The 17,552-nt window shown below is 42.7% G+C and overlaps 1 protein-coding gene across 50 annotated transcripts in view; it reads left to right on the top strand.

Moving 5' to 3' along the window:
* CAMK2B (calcium/calmodulin dependent protein kinase II beta) overlaps window positions 1-17,552 on the top strand; it is a 925,878-nt gene that overhangs the window by 107,626 nt on the left and 800,700 nt on the right. For all 50 annotated transcript variants that reach the window (XM_085635972.1, XM_085635963.1, XM_085635953.1 and 47 more), the window contains exon 2: window positions 14,708-14,802. In XM_085635972.1, the coding sequence (XP_085492098.1) occupies window positions 14,708-14,802 (95 nt within the window). The remainder of the gene's footprint in view (window positions 1-14,707; window positions 14,803-17,552) is intronic.

The raw sequence follows: 17,552 nt of genomic DNA, 5'->3' as shown, positions 1-17,552 counted from the left end.
TTCGAGTATTTTGTTTGGACATTTATTTTTCTATATAGAGGTTGGGTGGGGGTCACATCTCTGGTTGTTTGCACCACTGTATAGCTCCTCATTACTTTTATCACTGTGTGGACGAGTGCAGGACTAGTGTGCCTTGACCCTTCATTGTGTTGGTTGACTTTCTGAACATGCTTAAGATCTCATCAAGAAAGTCTAGTCGTACAGTACTATTAAACAATACAAATCCGCTTGGTAACCATGGCTATGTTAGTGTGTGGAATGGGGTTTGGATCCTGTGAGTTCAGACTTTGTCTATTGGAATATTTTTTATCACCAGTTGTCACAGAGCGCAAATCTTACAAGTCAGGAAATACTTTTTGTTTGGCTATTTCAGTGCACCACATGTGAATTGATGGTGTGACTGTGAGAGAACATCCATTGTTAAACAGGTTGCTCACAGGGGTGTAAACAGCCGTACCCCAATACCGAAATACTCCCATTTGTGGGATGTCAACCAGGTCTTGAACTTGTTTCTCTTGGCAAAGTAATGGCAATGTTTCTTTGTTTAGTTTCATGCTAAAGGGTTTTGGATGTTAAAACTCTAGATCTTGCTGAAAGAATGTTCACCCCACATGGAGTCGACCGTCTCAATTTACAGAAAAACCAAAACTTTATACCAGGATGATAGCTTACCCTGAATTTAAGGAATCTCCTAAACTATGTGCGGTAACATGCATTAAGGCTTATGAATCCATGACGGAGGATGTCAGACCTCTAGGAGTTAATCAGTTGCTCATTGCCAATTCAAAAGACTTTCAAGGCTACGTTCTCTGCCGCCATAGCCAGATGGATTAGACTGGTAATTCAGGAAGCGGGGGTAGACCCATCTAGATTTGGTGCACACTCAGCTAGAGGTGTTCTGGCATGCAAGGTATTTTCGCTGCCTTCTAGATTGGAAAATATCATGAAGATGACAGACTGGTCATCTGATTCTATTTTCAAACAGTTCTATTTTACACCAGTGGAAAAATTAGCTTCATTAATTATATGTAAGCTTTACTTTAGCATAGTCCTCGCCTCCGGTCCTGACAAAAAATACAGAATTTCCTAGCTAACAAAGGAAAGTTTGCAATTGTATTAAGGACATGAGGTGAGGATTATCCCACCCAACAGTTACAATAAGCATACATCTATTTAATTAACCAACCCAATGAAGCTTGAGGAGTGAGTATGCATTTAGGTATTTTTCTGTGACTGTTGTATTGATGGATTCATGTTTTAATCATGCCTTCATGTAATGGTATGCTCTGTAAAAATAGACTAGTATTGTGACAGGAACTGAAGTCACAGATGATTGTTTCCTAGGTATAGATCAGAAGCAAAAATGATTGCGAAGGAAGTGGAAAAGCTGAGTTTGCAGAAAAAAAGAGGGCATAATTAGGAAGGAATACGTATAGGAGTATGTAATGTTATTGCCTCTTATGCACTACTCTTTTCCCCATCTCTCTTGGGAAATGTAGGGTTAATAAAGTGAAGCAAGAGAAAGCATAATCCTCGCCTCTGTGTCGTTAATAGAATTGAAAATCGTCCTTTACGTTAGCCAGGATTTTTTTTTCTTTTACTTTAATCTGGTTTAGGACTCATTTGTAATGTGCTTGTAGTAGCAGAAACGTTTCTCAGATATGAAAGAAGGTACTCAATAACATCCAATCATTGTAACATTTATCACATGCGGTACACTGTTCTCTTAGGAGTGTAATTCCATGTGTTCATCATTATAAGACTTACTCCCTTTCCTAGATGTTTATCTCTACTTGCGCTGAAGTGCTTTCTCATTCTTCTTTCTTATTGTACGTCTTTCCATGGCTACACTCCCTGCCCATCTTTTATTAACTTTTTTGTGAAGCCTTCCCTGGAACCTCCTGAGCTTTTCTCATGCAGGGCAAGTCGTACAATTGCCGTAACAGGCTGTACTTTACTTATGAAAGGGGCCACTGTTCAAGTATTTTTTAATGTTTATCTGTAGCAGCGACGGCTTCATTCTTCTGCTGAGACTAGATGCAATTTCCTATTCAAAAACATATTTTATCTTTTTTTTTTTTTTCGCTCTTTTAATTTCAAAGGTTAAACTATCTCCACTGCTCAACAGCCTGGTTCAACTAGTACAGAGGCAGGAACATCTTTGTGTGGCATTCGTCATTCACATGCACTTCATATTTAAAGTGTCCCTAGTTTTTTACACTTGAGCAGTGCTTTAAATGGGCCGTTACTCACCGGTACTGAGTACCGGCACTTATTTTTTCCCCCTCCAAGAGTACCGGCACTTCTCTGTTATTAAATAGAGTACCGGTACTCACTGTCACACAAAGTCATGTGAGCATGCCTCGCATTTCTACACTGCGGCGCATGCTCACATATTGGTGATTTCACAAGGAGAGCAGTGACGCCATGGCGCCAAAGCAGAGCAAGTGTGACCCAGGCGCACAACGCCCATTGGACTCAAAGAACTTCGCCCCCCCCTCCCTCGTGTGTTGCAGCCCGGGATGGGGATGAGACCGTTTCCCTGGGTACAAACACAGCCGCACCCGAGTACTTCACAGGTCTTTAAAAGACCTTTTGCTCGTTAACGAGGCTTTGATGTTTTCACCCCTTAGAGCCCCTGCACCTCCACTCTACCTTTTGCTTGAACAATCAGTCCCCCACCCCACACGAAATTTGACTCTAGTTGTGCCTCAGGTGTGACCTCCCCCCGCCAGGAAGCTATGCAGTGGGAAGAAAGGGAAGCTCTTTAAAAATCCCAATTTGCTCTGGCTTTCCCTTTCTTCTGTGCGAAAAAGACGGAGAGGATAGCATAGCAGCTGGCGGGTGAAAAAGGGGACAACCGAGGAGAGCTTTCAGAAATGAAGGGGTATAAGCACAGTCAGCTAAATAAATCGAGGGGTTATCTGAAAAAGAAGAAAGGGGCATGCAAAGATATTTAAAATAAAGCACCTGATGGATGAGATGGTGATCATCTGATGAGAGTCGGGGGTGGGTAGGTGTCCCAAGAAAGCCAAGGCTTTCGAGAATGACACAGGTCGGTGGAAGGGGCCTGTTGTGGGAGGACAGAGCGACAGCTACAGTGGCAGAGACTGGTATTTTAAATGGGGGAGGGGTATCCCAGAAAAGCAAGAGAAGGAATTTGATGAGATGAACAAGGGGACATTTAAGATGAAAGGTGGCGTGACCACCTGAAAAAAGAGAAAATGTAAAGAGACAAATGGGGCGCATCGGAGGGCATGGGGCTAGTAAGTAAGGGCTAGGGACATCAGAGGGTAGAGGTAGGAGAGTATCTCGTCATCCAAAAGAGTGTTCTCTAAAGCGGGGGCGGCAGCTGAATAGAAAAATAATTTTGAGGGGACAGTGTTTTTTTTAAGTTGTTTTCTTTTTTTTTTTGTAGCTTATATAAAGCTTACCATAATGTGACTGATTTTTTTTGTAACCAAGTTAAATAATGAAAGGCTCAACAAACAATCATAAGAATTCAGATCGCATACTTGGAGGAAGAATGGATTTATCAAAATACTTAAACACAGTATAGACCTTACTAGGGCAAACTGGAAGGGGAAGAATAATGTGCACGGAGTTAAAAATGCGCATTTACCAGAAAACACTGAATGTAGCTAACAATATAAGCATTCAAACACGACTAAGACATGACATCTCATGGCTTGGTGAACATTTCTCATTCATTTCTATGATGTAAGATCACACTTTGAATTGCTTCCAGAATGCTTGTGTCTGATATCCAGCATTTCTCAGAAACGAGGCCTATTCCAGATTGTCACGTACGCTTTTTCGCTGTCATACACATGCTCAGTCACACTTTTTGGTATTTCTTTGTTGTTTAAACCCGATAAGTGCTACTCTCCAAACAAAAGCGCTTCAACACCCCATCAGGGGTAACAAGCGCTATATAAATGCAAACCTTTTTCCCTCTTCTATCTCTCTGCTATCCTTCTGAATCCAAATAACTGACTAACCTATCCACCACTCAAATTACTTTCAGATTTTCACTATACTAATTCAACACTAATCCTTCTTGGGTTCCGGAGTAGTGCGCTACTCGCTGAAAAAGCGCTTCGACACCTCGTCAGGGGTAGTAAGCGCTATATAAATGCAATTACAATACAATACAATACCTTCAGTGTGGTGGATTTGGCCAACTTCTACAAGCCCTTGATGGGAAGTTAGTGGTTAAGGTGTTTTCATGGGTTTCTGAATATTGTTAAGGAGGCTAATGGGCAGAGAGTTGCCTCCATTCAGGTGGGTGAGGACCAGGGCTTCGACTGACACCGACATCTGGAAGGAAGGATGTCTGGAGGCAGAGCTCTTACCATACTAGGACAGGCCCATATCCAGTTACCTGCCACAGATGCAGAAATTACTAGATTCCCCAAACAGTGAATGTTACTGACCTCCTACAATAATCACAAACGGGGAAATTCTGTTTTATTTCTGCATGTCAAAGACTCTCTGCCTTCGGGGAGGGGCACTTACAGCCAGCCCTTCACCTCCTTTTATAGCGAACTGATGCAAATTCACATAACTTTCTGGGGAAAATAACTGCAGTTTTCAGCTAAATAAAGTAAAACCATCTATTTTGGGTGTGGTTTATCTTTCATTTGCTGCCTTCTTCTGGATGCACACCCAGCACTCCCGCTTGGGAGTTCTGCACCCACAGAGTGCCACTAGTTTGTTGTGACAAAAGGTATAATAGGAAAATGGATTTCCATCCATGTAAAATTAGTGAATTGGCAAAGTCGTACACAGACTACTGTAAATATTGTCCCAAGAATGTAGTTGTCATTTCAGATGTGGCCAGAGGGCTAGACCCCTCAGGCCAGGCATGGAGCTTAAGAACCACCCACACTACTACATGCCAGGACACATATCCCCGCACTGGACGGAGGGATCAAGCAGAGAAGTCAAAAGAAGGAAGGATCATGGTTAGCCGGGGAATCGCAGGCATGTGTTTCCTGCTGCAATGCTGTGGAGGCATCCAGAAGTGTGCGGCTGTGAGCAGTACAGAGATATGAACGAGAAGTGCCAAATGTCTGCCCCTCCCAATGGCCCTCCCAATTTCCACTACAGCAGCTTAGAAATCTGTAGGGTTCTACTGCGCTATGAGGTGCACCAGACTGGTCATCACCAGTTGACACAACAGCTGGCTGTATCTGGTATTCATGAAAAAAGTGAGCCACGTAGTAGGAGTGGGAGCACCAGGAAACCCAAAGCACCCAAGTGAGGAAGCCAAGCCTTGGACTTGAGGTGAAGGAGCAGGCCTAAGGGAAGCTTTGAGCATCAAACACATGTGGGTACAGGGTGCCTCCCATATCAGAAACCGTGGCTACAGCAGGCCTGCTGACCACCATCATCAGTGACACTGTGGTCATATGTACATGGTTATATGTGCCTTCATCCCTTTACTAGCCCCTCAGAATTTTGGACTAGATTTTGCTGGGTGGCACAGTATCTGAAAGTGAATGAAAGGGTGAAATATTATTGCTCTGTAACCCAGATAACTTTCTTCTCCCAGGATCACTAGCATGACAACTGATGGCTTCCTTTCACCCGATGCGAGTCAGAGCTGCATTTTAGGAAGTAGTCTTTCTTCCTTTAATTAATTTTCAGTAAAACAAGTCTCTGCACCTTTTAATGTTTTGTTTAATATACAGGTGCCTATGACAAAAAGGGAAACATGATAGTTACCTCTCAATAGTCTGTCAACTAGTACAACTTAATACATGCAAGGGCATCAACAATAAATTGCAGAGGGAAGCAATTTGTCATCATTCAAAAATTCTTGAGGCCTTCAAATGTTTTTCATTAGACCCACCCTTAGTCCCGCCTCTAGCCCCGCCTCCTTGCCACGCCCCCAGCTCGATCTGATGATTACCTGCACTTTTTTCCCCCATTTAAAGCACTGAACTTGAGTGCGCAGAACAGGTCATTCCTAACACAACACAGACCGGCTGATAATACTGTGCCATTAACTTAGTTCTATATCTGCCCCCGGTGATAAGCACCATGGACAGACAAAAGCTTTTGAAATACCCACCAGTCGCAAGCAGATCAGTTGTCAAATACAATACTGACTAGAGGTGCTGCTTGCGGGATGGTGGCTGAAATATTTTACTAAAAAGGCTTCCTCTTTAGACGAAACTGATAATCAATTGCTAATATGAATCACTTCACGACGATGCTGCTGACACAAATCACGAACTTTGATCAAGGACAATTATCTTAATTGTTTCAGTGAGTTGCTCGAAACCAAGAACTGTTTTGTTCTGTGCACGACCCAGTTGCTGTTTGATTAAATCCTCTACTTAGATTAGCCCCAATGTCGGCCCCCGCGGGAGGTGAAGGTTGCCGACTAGTGGCGGCTAACAACCAGGGGTGGTGAGGTGGAGGAAGGGGGGAAATTATAATTTTAAAGAAATGCACTTGCCTTTTCTCTCTGTCCGCAGCAGCCGCCTCCTCATTCTCCGTCCTTCACTCGGCAGAATGGACCCAGCCTGCCAGAATTTCCCTGACCAATCACAACGCTGCCTTAGCAGCACTGCGATTGATCGGAGCGCCGTGGTTCGGTATGTTCTCCGCCCAGGCTGTGATGTAGCCTTGGCGGAGAACATGCAAAGTGCGCATGACTCTTTAGCCGGCTCCAAGAGGGCCGGTCAAAGCACCATTAACACTTTAGGTGCAGCCACCACTTCTTCCCCTGTTACATGTGGGAATCCCAGCCCCCCTCCCACTTCAGCTGAATACAAAAAAACTAAATGATAATCACGAACGTTATTTTATTTTTTGCATTCAGCTTTCAGCTGAAGCAGTGGGGTGACGCTCCTCCGCCACTGTTGCAGACCAGACTTCCCCGGGTTGCTTCATGCTGGGTGCAGGACAGGGTGGTACAGGTTAGTTAGGGGGAAGGGGCGGGTTTGGTTTGGGCTATCTAGGCATCGGGAAGGGCATATCTGGCCTCTTCCTGACGCCATGCACCACCAGTTGAGGAGTTCGTTTTGGAAGGCCACCCACCCACTCTACAGTTAGGAAGCTTTCTAGTGTGGTCTGTTATAGCGTATTGCCAATTTAGGGAAGGTTGCAGGGTGTGGGCGGTATTTTGGGGGGTTGTGCGTCCCATGTGGGTATAATCCACCCCTCAGGTGGTGGGGAGCACAGGTGACTGAAGTGCAGGATAGGACAAGCAGGGGGTAGGATCTTCAATGGAGGATGTTTGTAGGGAAAGTGAGGGAGTGACTGGGTATATAGAAGATCAGTGAGTGAAAGGGGGAAGAAAGAAGCAAAGGATATGGACTTAATTGGGAATTGAAAGCGGCTGATTTGTGAATGGTGCAAGAAGGATGGAATGGTCTGGTTTATGTTCAGGTTCAAAAGCTTGAGACATTGTTAATGTTAATTAAGTTCAGTAGTATCTAAGCAGTCCTGTCCAAATAAATGACCTTTTACGCTATTACAACAGCGTGGAGTGTGGTTATTGCACGAACAACCAAAGGTTGTCTTTAAACATCTTCTAAAAAAGTGCTCCAGCCATCACAGGGAACTCTACAGAAAAGTTGTTGCGAGAATGTGCATGAACTCAGTAGGCAGGGTAAGGTCAACCGAAGGTGGATTCCTTGTTGCAAAGCAGATTTACTGGGATCCTTTCTCCTTTGTGAAAGCAAGATCTTTCCAACGCACATGGGCTCTATGGTCTCCAAGTTACAGCCTCTAAACAACTGCAAATGCTCTGTGGGAAACTAAACAACCTAGATGTTATCTTCAGTAAAAATGATCTCTTTTTAAGCTTGAAGCTTAGTCGAGTTCATTTTCACTATACCTCTACTCTGTTCCTTGTCTTAACAGGCTAGTGGCCTTAAACTACTACCACTGTAGTATTTAGCACAGTAAATAATCTGCAACCCCCACCTTAAATTGTCTCCTTTGGTACCACTACACATGTACACAAGTGTTTAACATCCCGCTGAGGTCTAGAAGTGAGGGCATCCATGCCACGTATTATGCCTAGTAAGCAAGAGCCTCCATACTGCTGGCATGGTGTAGTCAACAGTCACAAGGTGGTGTCTCGTGTATACCCTTCACTGCCTCTGTTGCTTTGACCCATGAGAGAGGGTGTCTAAAGTCACCATAACCCTGCCCCATCAGGCCCCTGACAGTAGTAGCACTCCCTATTCTTGCTGGTACCCCTTAAGGGCAACATTGTTTGATTTCTCTGGCAAATTGGTGTGCAAGAGCATTACCGATTTGCATGGACTTCCTCAGTGATCTTCCACTAACACTATCAGACAAAACCCTTCAATTAAGGAAAATGATATCTGGATATGATTGTTTAATCCAAACTTTTGTGAATCTCATTCTTAGAACGGCCCTCCCTCTGCAGGGGACTCAAGGATACCACGTCCACTATTTCCTTTGTTCTACATTTTTAATAATGAGTTACTGGGAAGCCTGCATAATTTTTTAGTGTGTAGAAACTAACGATTTCATAGACACATCAATTATGCTCTCATTTCACGATGAAGCTGCGTAGTTGAAACTCTCACAGAACAACACTGTCCATTATTTTAAAAAGACTCCGGCGTGAACGAATAATGTTGCCTTGTTATCCTTTGCTGAAGTATATGAAATATTGTTCTCACCAGCTATTGGTCCTCCTAGTCTCACCTTCTGATGGGATACTGTTGAAACGAGTAAACACAAGGAGATGATGGACAGAGTGCTGAAACTTTTCAGACACTCACCCCAAGTCACAGATCTGGGTTAAATCCATCATCGTTCTTTAGCTCACTTCACTGCCCCAGTTTGACCAAGCCATATGCAAATCCGTCTTAACCCTGTGCCTCATGGGAACAGTCCAGCCTGAAATGCCAAGCCAGGTCTTCCCTGGACCGGAAACAAGCATACTGTTGAAACGAACCATCTTCAATAATTCAGTGCGCCAGTTTCAACACAGATCCCAGTGCTGTTGATACAATAAAATGTGCCTTTTCTAAAAGCGACCTATCACCACTATGGTAGCCATATTTTATTTTGGTACACGCAATTCAGATCCTGGATTCCATCTTTTTCAGACAGGCCTCCATCATGGATATTGATTTCTCCACCTTCCTTTAACATGGCATTTATGGCTTCCATCTTTTCTTTTTGGCTAGTTGCCAATTCACAAATCTCCACTCCCTCAGTTGCTTCCTCTGCAGTAGTATGCTTTCTCTTGAAACTAAAAAAGCTGTGCTTTACTTTCCTCTGTGCCTTGTTCACCATTATTACAATGATTTGTTGTTCCTTGCTCACAAAGGTCTGACTGGCATTACCAGAGGCCTGATGTTTCACGCCGCCACCTCAAAAGCCTCCTTACCAGACCTATCCCCAGCAAGCCAGCTGCGTCACCCAGGGGATAGTCCGCCCTTGCTTCGGTGAGACCAGTACATCCTGTGTCCTTTGGAAGCTTTCACTGCTTCCAGGGGGCTGTCCGAGCTCAGCACCTTTTCTCTCAGCAGAGCGATCTGGCTGCCCGCCAGCTTACCTTCGGCTGCACAGCTATGGAGAGGCACTCCTGTATCAATCTCCAGTGCCACAGGGGGTTAGACTCCACTTATAGACATGTCCAACCTCCTCTCCTTCCATTCTCCTCCAGACCGTCACCTCTCAGCAACTGTTCTTTGGTGGATGACTGCAACCGAATGGCAAAAACCCGGTCTGATGTCCGCTCTGATGAAGAGTCACCATTAATCCTGCTGCAAGGCTTTGCTCCCTCGTGCAACTCCGAGCTAGTGATGGAGGTTGGAAGTTGATTAAAGGTTTTTTTAAAACCGGAGAGCTGTTTGGAACGGTATCACGAGTTGGTGTAAAAGAGGGAAGAAGACCAAATAAGTGAGAGAGAGAAGGATAGGGAAACATGTGAAGGGGAAGGGGAGATGAACAAAGGATTAAGAAATAATTTGGAAACTTTTCCATATACATATATATTTCAAAGAAATGTGTTTGTTTTTGATGGAGTAGTAGGTGATCATTAAGACATCGAAGGTCTTGCATCAAAGTATTATGAGAGACAGCCGTGCCAAAAAGCAATTATATTGGAGTGAGCTAAAATTGAATTTCTTTGCATCAATCGTAAATGTAACTTTGCTGTTTACATTTTTATCACCAGTAGACCTATTTATGTAGGAGGTGCAAGTGATTATTTGGGTTGTTATAGATGAAGGGCTTTGAAAGTAAGTCATGTCATTCTTCATTGTATTCTCGCTTCTAGTGAAAGCCAATGTAGTTGTTACTGCACAGTCGTGATACAGTAAATTGTTTTGTGCCAGAGACTAATCCGTGGCCGTGTCAATTATCGCTTGGAGAAATAATAGGGATTTTGGAATGCCTTCCGAAAGTCAGTCTGTGGGGTAGTTAATAGAAAGTTAGGCTACATGTTTTCACAGTAAGTTTGCTATGCTAGGTTATTGATAAGCGAGGCTCCATGCATAAATGTACTGATTTTAGTCAGGTGGCTTGAATAGGGGTGAAGACATCCATGTGCAGTGTGGGTAACTCTTCCTTGTTGAATTTGGATTCATTTTACTGATGTAGAAACTGATCTAGAATTCTGTTTTTTTTTCTTCAAGATTTTAGACCGGTTGTTGATTTCTAGGTAGGAAGCTTGATCAAATAATTCTTGAGTGTGTATGTCTTGAAATTGGCAAATTTGTAGATGAATTTGTATGGCATATGCCCGTGTGTGTGTGTGTCGTGACAACTCCTTAGAACAAGAATATTACTAGTCGATATACAAAGTGGACCGTGTAAGTGTTACAATTGATCTTTGAAGTACTTATGTGATTGTGTAACAACTCTTCTGATCCTTGTCCAATCTCACCAATTATGAATAGATGGTTGGAAAGGAAGTAAACCAGCTGAAAACTTTTTTTTTTTTTTTTTTTAAAGCACAAGTGGGTTTCAATTATGTGAGTAAGCCTTTGGTAAACAAATATGTGAAATGCCACTAATAAATCTAGAAAGAGGAGGAGGAAGCAGGAGTTGTGTTGACGCCATTTAGTATTTTAATCTGCAGTGTTGCACTCCTGAGGCTTTTGTGAAACGTGTACTGATAGGGAGCAAGCATATTGCCCTTCTCTGTATGAGGTAAGCCGGTAAACTATATGTTTCTTATCTGCCTTACCGGAACTCTGCAGGACAGTGGCAAACTGTAGTTGGTTGCTTCGAAGATACCTGAAGTCGCGTCTTAATGCTGGGTGTGCTTGGTCCAGTTTTTGGCTATCAGGATAAAAAACGTTTAGTAAGGTTGAGTATATTGTCACCAGATTTTGCGGACGAAAACCTGTTTGAATATTGTGGCTAGCATGCTGTCATTGTGCCAGATGTAAATAGAACATTTACAATTTGGGAATACACAGACCCACTCCATCTCATCTGTCCCTTTCAGGCAGCAAATCTGGCCGACGAGCCAGGCCTTTTGAGGGCTCTGGGGCCACCAGGGGAGAATCCGCTCTCCGCACATGCCCATTTGATGCACAGTAGTCTGTCTTGTCACCGAGAATGACTTAATCCTAATTTGTTTTGACATTCCTGCATGCTTACAGTGCCACAAAGTGGTCTTCCTGCAGACTGAAGTGGCAATTCAGTACTCTATTAAGACATTACACCAACCAACGTTTCTTTGACGGTTTCTGTTAAACATTTGCAATGTATACAAATTATATTATGAATAGGGCTCCCGGTTGATGGTATTTTTTTTTTCCTTAACATTTCCGTCTGTATTTATCCATATTTATTTTTGGGCCATCTTATTGGTATTTATACACATTTATTTTGTGTTTCAAAAATAAATGTAGCTGTAAAATTGTATATTTCTGCGTTTATATAACTCTTCGATGTGCACTCAAACATAGATGCCTGTAACGTTTTAGCAAACTAAGCAGCCATGTATAACAAAAGACTACACTCACAGGTACATATTACCATCATACTACAAATATATGTTAACCTATGTCTGCATTGAAGGAAATCTCATCCTGTATTTTAACCCTCCATGCTGTCTGCCTGCTCAGCTGTTGCCTAGAATTAATGAAAGAAACCATGGAGAGTTTCTCACAAGAAGCATCATTTTCAGTATTTTTCCACTTTTACAAATAAATACAGACTGGAAACACATTCTTTTTTTGTCTGTATTCATCTGGAAAAATCAGTAAAAACAGAAAACCGGAAGACTTAATTCTGAAGTGTATTTACTGCCTTTTGTGCAAGTGCCGCTACACTTGGTTTAAATTTAAAAATAATTAGCCTGCTATATAACAGTGCATGCAAACAAAGGCATGCAAAAAGTGTGCTCCAATGCTGTAGTACATTAAAGTAAGTGCTGTAGGCTTTGCCTATGCTTGGTAATGGGGGTGTGGTGGTGCTAGAGAAGTGATATTGAGAATTCATTTTCTTTAAATGCTTTATTGATCAAGATTATTTTCCGATAAATAGAAAGAAAAACAACAAAACCATACATTGCAGTGTAACATTCACAGCACATGGCTGTGTTGCTACAAAGAACTTGTAGTTGTGCCAACACTTCCAAGTATCCGGGCATAGTGACTGTGAGTCTGGGTGAGTCATACTTACTGACAGGTGTTCAGATTTGTCCATTAGAGAGGATCTCTTCAGGCTCAGTTACTGTCTCCCAAGATCATCTCTCTAGGAGGTCATCCAGTGTCACGGTCGCCCACATCCTCACTATATGCGGCTCCCCAGACTGCCCCAGCCTCGCGCTCCCAGTTCCATGCCCCTCAACAGCAGTTCCCCCTTCATCTCTCTTAACGGTTCGCTATTTCGGACTGCCCCCACCTCTCCTTTCAGGGGGGTCGTCTCCCTATCTGGCAACACCACATTCAATCCCTCAGTCAGTACCATCCCTCAGTCAGTACCATCCCTCAGTCAGTACCATCCCTCAGTCAGTACCATCCCTCACTCTGTACCACCCCTTCCTCTTCGGTTATGTCCTGTACCATGGGCTGCCAATACTGACAATCATCCTTTAAGCGCTCATACATACAGACTTCTTTTATGCGTCTCAGTTCCGCTCAAGACCATTCAATGAGGTCCCTGGACCATGCCAGAATCGTGGGTAGAGTGGGAGAGAGCCACCTGATGAGACTGCGTTTCGCCAGCAAGAGACCCAGCTGGGCAAACCTACCCTTTCTTCTTTATTGATGGTGGTATTGGTAGTGTGTGGTGATATTTTGGTGGCTGTATTGGTATTGATTGCGGTATTGTTGATGGCATTGGTGGTGGTGATGTGGCATTGGTGGTGCTATTAGTAGCACTGAAATCTATTCTAGTTGTATTAGTGGTGGTGTTGGTAGTGATAGTGTTGCTGGTAGTGGTGGTGATATATCTGGTATTCGTGCTGGTGGTATTTGTAGCACTGGTGTTGGCTGTGATATTGATACTGATGTTGTTGCCATGTGGTATTGATGGAGTTGGTACTTCTGATATCAGTAGTGATGGCTTTGGTGGTGGCGATACTGGAATTAGTATTGGTCATAATGGTGTTGTTGTACGTGGTATTGATGATGGTAGTTGCTTTGGTGATGGCATTGGTGTAGGTAGCATTAGTAGTAGAGATTTTGCTGGGGGAGGTATTACTGGCGACAATGGTGTGGTATTGATGTTGTGATAACTTAAAAAAAAAATAAGTCTATGTTAAGGTCAAGCACACTCTTGAGTCATCATGGCAAAAGCATTCAAACAAATTCTGCTGCAATCAATAAAGATTGCTTTCCATTTACAATACATGTATGAGATATAGAATTGAATGCAACAAAAAGTGTGGTGGTCGACTGCACTTTTAAAATGTAAAATAGGCCCTTATGTGTTGCCGTGCATAACTCCATAGGCGTTATAATGAAACCATAACCAGTCAGTCGCATGACAGCGAGAGAGAGAGTTCTCTGAATGCTCTGAGATGTGATTGACAATGTGTCAAGCCAGTGGCTGAAAGAGGTTTATTTATTTATTTATTTGATGCGTGAGTTTTGTATAGCACAAACCTGACCCAAAGGTATCGGAGCGCTTTACAGAGTAAGCACAAACAATATTAACATGAGGTACATAATGGGTGCATAGAGATATGTTTAGTAATGGTACGAATAAGCACACCGATAATAAAAATGATGTACATAAAAATATATATACTAAAAGTAAAATTGCACACGGTACACAACGGGATATGGAACAAAATAGCGCGTACCTGGGTTCTATCTAGCACCAATAAAAATAAACCGCAGCAATTTATATAAAAGAAGAGTCCGAAAAGCAGTAGGGTACATGAGCACTGAGAATCCTGAGGTAGATGTGAAAAGGAGTTGCCATGGAAGGGAAGAGTAGATGATTCAAGGTTGATTTAAATGGGTTAGTGGTTGAAGGAAGCGGTCTCACAGCCCTCCCTGGTTTATTATGAGCAATAGGGATTTCAAAAGGCTAGCTACACTGTCAATTAAGGCCTCTAAAAACCAAATCGGCGGCTGATTTAAACTGGACAGTAAGTGATGGACAAATTCTGACAACAGTGAATCTCCAGAAGCTTCATTGTGCATAGTGGCCACACACTTGACAGTCTTGTGCGCTTGTAATTTAATGTCTGCGCTCCTTTATTACTGTACCTTACACTGCTCTTTCTTGCCAGGGGTGCATTTTCCGTGGTGCGACGCTGTGTGAAGCTTTGTAGTGGACACGAGTATGCAGCCAAAATCATCAACACAAAGAAGCTTTCTGCCAGAGGTAAGAATCTGCTGTGTCCCAAACACAATTTGGAATGTGCTCAAATTGTGTTTGAATCAATCATTATGTGTCAGAACAAGCTCCTGTGTCTATGCACTTTAGCACGTTTTAACTCAAAATATTGTTTCAGGGCTGTACCTTGTGTATTAGAGAATGCTCTAGTTTAATACAAAACTTGGGCCTCGACTCAAACTATGTGAAAATCCCAATAAAGACACAAACTCGTACTTTTCTCTTAATCAAGATTTCAACTCCGATGCTAACTGAAACTCCAGCTCTTTTTTCCCACCATTTTCTGCCAGGTAAAACCTGGTGAAAATGAGTGTTGGTAAACTGCCCAAAATCTGAGTATTTGCATTTTGGAATTGAGGAAACTGATGCGAGCAAGTTATCCCTCATTCTGAGGTCTGAAATGAACAGTAACACTAAAATTGCATATATAGTAAATACCTTACTCTAGAGTGTACAGCCGGGATTGCATTCCACTTTTTATGTGCTAAGAGTTTGGTGTATTGGAATGGTCTATGGCACTGATTTAAGGTTTGGAAGAAGAGGTTCTTTGACAAATGTAGTGGACTACTCTGCCAACATGACTGCCTGTCTGCTCCACTTGGACTTGGGTGGATGGTAATATTTCCATCTGTGATGCCTTCGCTGGCTGTGCTCGTGAGAAACTTTACACTCACGGCCAGATGGACTTGAGACCGTAGGTTTGAGTGCATCAGACAGCCACCATATTTAGAGCAGCCGGTCTGTTGTATTTCTCACAGAAAATAAAATGACCTGCACACCCTAGGAAAAAACTCCTAAGGTGTTGAGGTCATTTTATTTTTTAACAAAAACAAACTCCTGCATAAAACTTGGGGTCAGCTCAACAAACTTTGAATGCCTTTAGAGGAGCTGCCATGGTGGCAGATCCTTTAAAGGAATAGAGATCTCCACCGGGCAGGAAGAGCTCTAAATACGGCAGGGAGTATTCTGCCTGGGCAGCATAAGTTATTGCCTCCTCTCCTCTGGATGATGGGCCACCCACCAAAGATTAAATGAGGGCTTATGTTTCCTAAACCAATGTTATTAAGATAAGACCAGCACTTTGTGTGTTTTACTCATCTCCTGTGTATTCATGTTAAAACAACTATCCCGATGTTCTTACAGTCTGCTGTAATGTTGATATTTCAAACCTATTCCTGTTTGCATGACGGCCATAGAGTATTGGTGTACTAGGCTGAAATGTCCATGTATACACCAGGTCACATCTTCCCCATGCGTGTATGCGAGTTCTCACACAACACATGCAAGCAAATCAACATTGTTTAATCTATACATTGAACATTTAAATAGGACCATTAGCAATAATCTATATTTGGCATGGTTGCAGAGTTAATAATTGCTCTACATACACCACAGCAGAATGGCAAACGTCACGTCCATGCCCTTGAGCAGCCTCACTACCAGTGCTTCATTCGTTTCACTTTAGGGATCCTGTCTTCTGAGATCACTGTGAATTGGCATTATCCTGATCCCGTTCTGTGTCTGTGCAGATGCGCAGTACCCGTTTTTAGGACATTCACTGTTTGCAGTGCATGCACTCATCCTATGACTCTGAAAGCTAGTGCATGAACCTTGGACAATGCAGCTTGGAAGTATGGAGCAGCAGTCACTTCATTGTGTTTCTGGGCTGCTCTGTCTATAATGCGTCCTACAACTCTGGTTCTATTTGAGCCTTTCCTTGGAAAAAAATGCAAGTGTAAGGACTAATTGTCGGAAGCAATGTGCAAGAAGTCACATGATCTATCGCCACTACACCATAATTCTCATATCTTTAGTGGCAAGTGGTATGTTTTCCAGTGCAGCTGAGGTAAACACTTTGTATAGAAATTTACATGGCTAAATAATATAGATAGCAATGTATGTATTAATGTATGTGGTCAAGGGCCGGACTGGCCATAGCGGGCACCGGGCATTTCCGCGGTGGGCCGCCAGGGTGGGGGCCGGTTTTGGGCCCATGGGGGCCGTTTTTGATACAGGGCCGTTTTTGTAGCGTAGTTGCAATATCGGACCCTGTAACTAAATCTGCCGAAACCGGCCCTGGCAAACAGCTCCGCCGCATCACCATTTGCCAGGGCGGGTTTTGGTTCCTAGTCCGGCCCTGATGCGTTCTTGCATAGTGCAAACCTAGATATTGATATTATTAGTATTGTTAGTATTAGTATAGTTAGTATTGTTAGTATTAGTATAGTTGGTATTGATCTATTGACTGCGCATTTATTTCTGAATACTTGTATTGTCAAAATAAAGCAGTAAATATTTGAGGTAATACATGTGCTTACAATGCAAGAATAAAGGAAGTGTTCGAAAACAAAAATATATGTAGCACAAAAGAAACGAATGCATGCCTACCTGCCATGATGAAAAACAAATGAAAGAACAAAAAGAGTTTTCAAAAACAATGCTCTTTTGTGTTATCATTTGTATCCAAACTCGTTAAAGTGATTTGAGGAATACATTTTAGAAAGAATGTGAATTGGTTCATGAGAATAATGACCGCATTATGTTTTAATTAGCACTGTGAAGCATCCTCCTGGCTGCTTGAGCACTATAGTGGTTACATACCCAATAGACGTTCTCCAGTATTCAATCTTTCACAGATTAATATGCTTCAGTCATCTCCATTGTTGAGGTGAGACTTCCACTGTAATTATCATAAACTGTGTAGAGCAAAAGCTTAATATGCGACTCTGGTAACCTAT

The sequence above is a fragment of the Triturus cristatus genome, chromosome 11, assembly GCF_964204655.1.
Source record: "Triturus cristatus chromosome 11, aTriCri1.1, whole genome shotgun sequence".
In the NCBI taxonomy this organism is placed as follows: Eukaryota; Metazoa; Chordata; class Amphibia; order Caudata; family Salamandridae; genus Triturus; species Triturus cristatus.
This window is presented reverse-complemented; position numbering and strand designations above follow the sequence as displayed.